Genomic DNA, 7,866 nt, shown 5'->3' on the forward strand with positions numbered 1-7,866 from the left:
TATAGTGTATTTTGGGGTGGCAGATTTTTTGTGTCCTTAAAATACCCTCCCCACCCCTCTCCTTCTGTGTCCCAAATGGCACCCTATTCTTGTGGGTTCTGGTCCAAAGTAGAGCTCTATATAGGGACTACGGTGCCATTTGGGACGCAGACTGTGTACGGTGTTTCCTCCGATACATTGGCGCAGAGGAAACACACCGGGTTAAGTGGGCATTGTGTCAAGAAGCAGTGCGGCTTGATTGGGTTGGGTTGTGTTTCGGAGGACGCACGGCTCTTGACCTTCGCCTCTCCCGAGTCATACGCGAGTTGCTGCGATGAGACAAGACTGTAACTACCAATTGGATACCACGAAATTGGGGAGAAAAAGGGGTAAAAGAAAAATACCAAAGAAAAATACAAAAAAACAACAACATTTATTCAGATCTTACAGAATCTCATAACACTGATGTTAGAGAAAATGTATTAGTGACTAAAAGTGTTGGTAACACACTCAATATAGCAAGATAATCATTTGATCAAAGATAGGCATATATATTTCATTACTGTGTGCAGCTGCGGTGTTATCGCGTACACACCTAAAACTGTAAACACTAAAGAGGTAGTGGCTAGGGCTTAGAGGCAGGGGCTATGAGAAAGAGCTATGGGTTACTATTGGATCACCAAGACCTAGTTTTCTTCACTGTTTAAGCTTCCACTTGGTTTTGTCTCTCAGGACTGTCATGAATTTGGACAGAGGCGGCTTGGGACTTGATCCTGGCTTTCTGCTGCTTTCAGTGGTCTGAGAGAGAGAGAAAGAGAGAGAGAGAGAACCATTTTGAAATATTTGGAGTACTGAAGTGGTCCCGGCCAATATCTAGGTTTCCATCCAATTGGCGACAGATTTTCATGTGAATATTCTAAAATCGGCATTGAAAACTATTTGCGCATTTTCCCACCAGAGATGGGTTTCCTTCAAATGTACCTTTTGTGATAAGAAGCTGTGCGTGATGACATGTTATGGAGGAAAAAAGAGCGCGATTATTTTTTATTTGTCAAACCAGGATCAAGCTCATCACCGTGCACTTTCACCACCCTGTAAAGTTCATCACAACTTATTTCATCTGTAGCCTAATAAACTGTATGGTTTCCCGAGTCATAGTGGGAGGACCACACGACATATCACCTGAATCCAAGTTGACTTCGATATGATGGTTATTATATCAATATCTGCGCATAAAGGTGTTTCCACTGCCATTTCTGGCATAATTCATTTGACCGGCACAAAGATCCCACCTTGCCTGGCGTATTTTGTTTTGTCGACATTTGGAAAGTTGTCACACCCTGGCCTTAGTTATCTTTGTTTTCATTATTATTTTAGTTAGGTCAGGGTGTGACATGGTGTAGTATGTGTTTTTGTATTGTCTAGGGTGTTGTATGGTTTAGGGCACAGGTGTCAAACTCATTCCACGGGGGGCCGAGTGTCTGCGGGTTTTCGCTCCTCCCTTGTACTTGATTGATGAATTAACATCACTAATTAGTTAGGAACTCCCCACACCTGGTTGTCTAGGGCTTTATTGAAAGGAAAAACCAAAAACCTGCAGACACTAGGCCCTCCGTGGAATGAGTTTGACACCCCTGGTTTAGGGGGTTAAGTAGAGTAGATGGTTTAGTGTTCAGTGTAGGTGTTTAGAAAAGTCTATGGTTGAGTGTAGGTGTTTAGGAAAGTCTATGGTTGCCTGATTTGGTTCTCAATCAGAGACAGCTGGTTATTGTTGTCTCTGATTGGGAGCCATATTTAAGGTAGCCATAGGCTTTAGGTGTTTGTGGGTAATTGTCTATGTTGAACGTAAGTACCTTGTGTGTGCACTTTCGTTTGTAGCGTCACGGTTGTTTTGTATAAGTGTTTCGTTTCGTGTTTATCTTCGTTGTTCTAATAAAAGAAGATGTATTCATATCCCGCTGCGCCTTGGTCCGTCTCTCCACAAGATCGTGACAAAAGTTTACAGCCAAATGTGTTTCCATCAGGCCTGTCCTGACATGTTTTATCCGACATGTACTTTACTCACATAACAAGGTTGGATGGAAACCAGGTTAGTGATGCTAATATGCATTATTACATTCAGTAATAAGCTACAGTCTGTCTGAAATGACATCCTATTCCTATAGTGCACTAGGGAGTAGGGTGCCATTTCAAACACACTTCAGAGACACATCATGTTAATATGCAGTGTTTGAAAATGGTGCCAAGGCTTTATGGGGTCAAATGAACTCTGACCTYAACAGAGAGGTTGTCCTGTGTCGGTGATGTCACAGGGTCCTGTTCTTCAGCGGACGGAGGGATGTTGTAGAAAACAGAGGACGGAAAGACATAGGAGGGAGAGGAGCAGGAAGAGGAGGAAGGAGGGAGTGATGTGGGGGAGAGTGTGGAAGGAGGAGAGGGTTTGAGGAATTTGATTTCGGGGGCTTTGATTGCAGTGCATCTTATATTGAAGGTCTCTGTTTCTGAAAAGAGAGAGAACAGCAGAAAAAAATGAATATTTCAGTGTCTCAGCTTTTGTCCAACTCCTTTCTACCCGTCTATTTGTTACTGATTATTTAATCTAGTGTTCCAGCCATTCACTCTTACTTGTCTTCTTTAGCCTCGGAAGTCTGTGCTTTCTCTTTTTGCTCAGACGAATTTTATGTTTCTGAGCAGAACTGTCCAGAACTCCAAGTGACTGAGAAAGAGAGGGTGTGTGTGTGAGAGAGAGAGAGACAGTGAGAATAAGAACAAGAGAACGAGATTTTGCAGTGAGCGTTTATATACCAGGGCTCTCCAACCCTGTTCCTGCAGAGCTACTGTCCCGTAGGTGTTCAACCCTAATCTAGAGCTCCTGATTTTAATAATTATCTGGCTGATAAGATGAATCAGGTTAGTAACAACTGGGGTTGGAGCAAAAACCTACGGTTGGGTAGCTCTCCAGGAACAGGGTTGGAGAGCCCTGTTCTATAGACATAGGCCTACAACAGCACTTTAAATGACTACAATACCCACAATCCCGCAGTGTGGCTCACCTCAACACAGAGGAAGTCAAGAAGGTCCTTTGATTGGGTCCTTATGGGGGACTTGCATAATTCAACAGAGTCATGGATGTCCTTAGATATGGGTCTGGAGTGGTCCAACTCACTCTCCTCCGCTGCATCATTGTCCAATAGTATCTTCGGTTTGATGACAGCAATGGCATCAGCTCCTGTGTCATTGTTGTTGTCTACTTCCTGTTGTCTGTTGWCCGATTGGTTGTCCACAATCTCATTCGGACTTGATTGGCTGAAGCTAACAGCCTCGTATAAAGAAAGGCCTATGTCCTCGTGGTTATGTTGAACGTCGTTGGGAAGGCGCGACTCTGGTCCAGTCTTTAATTGGTCGCCTTCATCATAACCTTGGTAAACGGACGGTGAGGGGGCGGGACTGTCCTTGATGGACAGGAATGGTGACCACTCCTCTCCTGTTAGAATCATGTCCACCAAGCTGATGGGACTGAAGTTGAACTTGAAAGAGCTGAAGGAGCTGTAAAATAGAGGGGAAAAAACATTGAAGTTAATGGTTTTGTCACCAAATGGCACCCTATTCCCTATATAGTGCACTACATTTGAACAGGGCTCTAATAAAACTATACACCATATTCCCTAAAAAGTGCATATCATTTGACCACTACATTTAACCAATTAGTGCACTGTATAGGGAATAGGGTGCCATTTGGGAAACAAAATATATATTATGTCATCTGTCRTGGGTTGATGAAACCAGTGGTTACATTTCTTTAAACAAATATATATATAATAATAATTTTCACAAGTATGTGGTACATTTTCACAACTCTAGTTAGTACAAAACTCAAAACATATCATCTAAAAGGCAGTTGTTTCAAAACTTTAAGCACATTTTCAATTGACAAAGTACAACACACAAAATCACACAGTCACACAAAATCACACAAACATTAGGAACACCTTCCTAATATTGATTTGTACCCCCTTTTGCCCTCAGAACAGCCTCAATTCGTCTGGTCATGGACTCTACAAGGTGTCGAAAGTGTTCCACAGGGATGTTGACTCCAATGCTTCCCACAGTTGTGTCAAGTTGGCTGGATGTCCTTTGGGTGGTGGACCATTCTTGATACACATGGGAAACTGTTGAGCATGAAAAACCCAGCAGCGTTGCAGTTCTTGACACACTCAAACCGCTCCGCCCGGCACCTACTACCATAACCCAATTTGTAAGTCGCTCTGGATAAGAGCGTCTGCTAAATGACTTAAATGTAAATGTAATAACCCGTTCAAGGGCACTTAAATCCTTTGTTTTGCCCATTCACCCTATGAATGGCACACACACACAATCCATGTCTCATGAAAATCCTTCTTTAACCTGTCTCTCCTTCATCTACACTGATTGAAATGGATTGAACAAGTGCCATCAATAAGGGGATCATAGCTTTCACCCGCTCAGTCGCATGTCATGGAAAGGGATGTATACTGTAATGTACAATTATGATGATGGCTATTGTGATTTGACTCTACGGTAAGTTTAAAAACAAGTCTGATATTGACAAGAACAGAGATGTACTGTAGGCAACAAATGCATCACCCACACAGTAAGAATGGATCCAAAATAATGTTTTTTTGTTGTTCTTTTTGCAGGGGGGGGGGGTTCACACTGGTCCTACAATGCTGCACATCTCATTGAGTTACTCCTGTCAAGGTGAATGGGTCACCTATGTCGTTGTGTGGGGAAATTCACCACATACTTGTGAAAATAGCATCAAAGCGATTGGGGGGGGAAATAACGATATTGCAAAAATGGCACATAACTGGACTAACGGCTCGGAGCACAGAATGTGTGCGTGTGTGATGACTTCAAGGGCACTTAGGAAGTCATGACAGCTATGGGGAAGTAGTGTCTGAGTTACTGTAACTTCATCAACATTACACACACACCACACACAGAGTCCAAGGAATGTGTGTGCTCTGCTATGGCAAGCACAGTATCTAGTGCATCTTAAGTAGAGTGAAGAAGAAGGGTGTGGTGGATGGAAACTCCTCAAGACTCACTTTCCATCACACTGAAAACGTGTCTCTCTCTCTCTCCTCTCCTCATCTTGCCCCTCTCACTCTGTCTCTCACCTCTAAAACGTGTCTCTCCCCTCATCTTGCTCTCTTCTCATTCTGTCTCTCACATCTGAAAACGTTCTCCTCTCTCTCCTCATCTTGCTCCCTCTCATTCTGTCTCTCACCTCTAAAAACGTGTCTCTCTCTCCCTCTCTCTCTCCTCATCTTGCTCCCTCTCCATTCTGTCTCTCACCTCTGAAAACGTGTCTCTCTCTCCCTCATCTTGCTCCCTCTCATTCTGTCTCTCACCTCTGAAAATGTGTCCTCTCTCTTGCTCTCTTCCTCATCTTGTTCCTTCTCATTCTGTCTCTCACCTCTGAAAATGTGCCTCTCTCTCCTGCTCTCTCTCCTCATCTTGTTCCCTCATTCTGTCTCTCACCCTTGAAAACGTGCCTCTCTCTCCTGCTCTCTCTCCTCATCTTGTTCCCTCTCATTCTGTCTCTCACCTCTGAAAACGTGCCTCTCTCTCCTGCTCTCTCTCCTCATCTTGTTCCCTCTCATTCTGTCTCTCACCTCTGAAAACGTGTCTCTCTCTCTGCTCTCTCTCCTCATCTTGTTCCCTCTCATTCTGTCTCTCACCTCTGAAAACGTGCCTCTCTCTCCTGCTCTCTCTCCTCATCTTGTTCCCTCTCATTCTGTCTCTCACCTCTGAAAACGTGCATGGTGTCCACAGGCTTCCCTCCGTCTCAGCTTGGCTGGGCTGCTCCATCGTTGGCTCTGTGTAGCCTCACCACTCCTCTTCTCCTCCTCCTCCTCCTCCTCTTTCCCCTCCTCTTCCTCTACGACGGACACTTTAGCATGCAACCTGACTGAATGTCGATCTTGATGGAGGTGCCTGTCAAAAAAAATCACACCATGATCACCCTACAAGAAGAGGTGACTTCATTCTTAATCAATGTTAGATAGTTCGACTGGATGTCGATCTTGATTGAGGTTCACCTGTTGAGGGAAATTATGCAATAATTGACTCATTATTTAATGTTAGATAGTTCATTGGAAAAAACAAAGAATACGAATGTAATTTCGTCGCATTAATGAGCAAACAAGACTCACTAACGGCATTTCGCTCCCCACCTCTTTTTCTCCGTCGTCCTCCTGAATCGCTCCATTTGCTCTCTTCTCCTCTCGACTCTCCTTCCATCTGCTCATCATCTTCTTGGTAATTTCTTCATTATCAGGTGTTTCGACCGAAGCCCACCCCACCACCCATGTCACAGTGTCCTGAACCACAACTTCCTGTGTGCCTTCTAAATTCCTCCCCCTTCTAACAAACCTCCCTCCTCCGTGTTACACCGAATCTCTGCAGGGGTCCTGGAGCTCTCGCTTCCATCTGCGATGTGTTTGCTAGACCTTGGTGGTTCTCTGACTCCCTCTGTCTCTGGAGGTATAGACGGAGGCCAGGGGGATGTCTCTCGTTTCAGACCCAGAAGAGGCACTTCCATCTGGGCTGTCCTGGGCTCTCCCGTCAGGTCCTTTGGCAGAGATCTGTTTCTGCATGGAGGTTTTGACATAAGTGGCTTGGGTGCGGTCAATTCAAACGGTTTGGTTATCCCCATTACCCCATCGGCTCAGAGGATTTAGGGGGGTGCCCTATATCCTTCTCCCGCAGCTTGGAAGGGTCCTGTTTTGCAATGGACACAGTCGTCTCCAACTGCTGCACCCCCCCACCCCTCTGTGCTGTCGAGCCAGAGTAAAATCCAGAATGGGCTGTGAGAATTGACGTTCTGACTTGAGGATGACATGAGTATAGTTGACAGCCTATCCCCTGGACAATAGCATATCCTCCTCCTGGCCTCCAGGCCCTGTCCCATGCCCTGTAGGCCTCAGCTTACAGCCTGGGCCTCGCCTACCACTCTCCCCACACAGGAGCACTCTGGCTAGGGTCGAGGGCAGGTGGAGGGGCGGTGGCCCTGTAGGGTGTAGCGGTGGTTTAGCCCTCCTCTGGGGGAAACGGGGGGAAGCGGGGGTCTGGCGTCCAGGCCAGGGGACAGGGCAGCAACTGCCTTCCCTCCCATCTGGGAATCACAGCGGAGGTTTCGCTGGTTTCCTCTTCGTTGCCCAGTTTTTCCAATCCTGCATCCAAAATGGAATACGGAATTCCCCTCTTCTCTTTCTGAATCCCTGTCTGATGATTCCAGGTCGTTGTCCCTTTCAGTCAGAACTTCCAATTGTGGATCATTATCATCATCGACACAATCACCACCATCATCATCCTCAATCACTGCAACAAGCTTTCTTTTTGATAATGGCTCTGCATTATTGTGGTCCTGAGGGGTCACATAGAACCCTCTGTCTGTTTCCACTGAGGTTCTGGGGTGTTGGTGTGTGTTACGGTGCGCGTTAGGGTGTGTGTTAGGAGTTGATCCGTGTCTTCTGCAGTGCTCAGTCTGTGCAGCATGGACTGGATCAGAGATATACTTCCAGAGTGACTGTCCGCCTCAGACATCTAGAGAGAGAGGATTACAGAGCGATTTTTAATCATCTGTCCCAAATGGCACCCTTTATTTGTGCACTATATTGACCAGCGCCCATTCCAGATATAGTGCCCATAGGGCTCTGGTCAAAAGTAGTGCACTACATAAGAAATACGGTGTCATTTTGGAGGCATACAGAGTGTTTTCATAACCACATTTCTACAGTAATAATACACTCAGTGTCTGTCTCTCGACCTGTCTGTCTGCCTGTCTGTGACCAGTGTGTGTCAAATTCAGCACAGGTCATTGATGGCATAATTGTACCAGAA

General features: G+C 45.5%; 1 protein-coding gene across 1 annotated transcript; it reads right to left on the bottom strand.

Moving 5' to 3' along the window:
- Positions 1-393: 393 nt before the first annotated feature.
- On the bottom strand, positions 394-6,275 carry si:dkey-9i23.6 (uncharacterized). Its single transcript, XM_070442730.1, has 6 exons — positions 6,181-6,275; positions 5,770-5,958; positions 3,033-3,525; positions 2,605-2,695; positions 2,254-2,480; positions 394-777 (listed from the first exon to the last, which is right to left on the bottom strand). The coding sequence occupies exons 1-6, from the start codon at positions 6,273-6,275 to the stop codon at positions 676-678; spliced, it is 1,197 nt and encodes a 398-aa protein (XP_070298831.1). The 3' UTR covers positions 394-675.
- Between the last annotated feature and the right edge of the window lie 1,591 nt (positions 6,276-7,866).

This window comes from Salvelinus sp. IW2-2015, unplaced genomic scaffold (assembly GCF_002910315.2).
Source record: "Salvelinus sp. IW2-2015 unplaced genomic scaffold, ASM291031v2 Un_scaffold16527, whole genome shotgun sequence".
NCBI lineage: Eukaryota > Metazoa > Chordata > Actinopteri > Salmoniformes > Salmonidae > Salvelinus > Salvelinus sp. IW2-2015.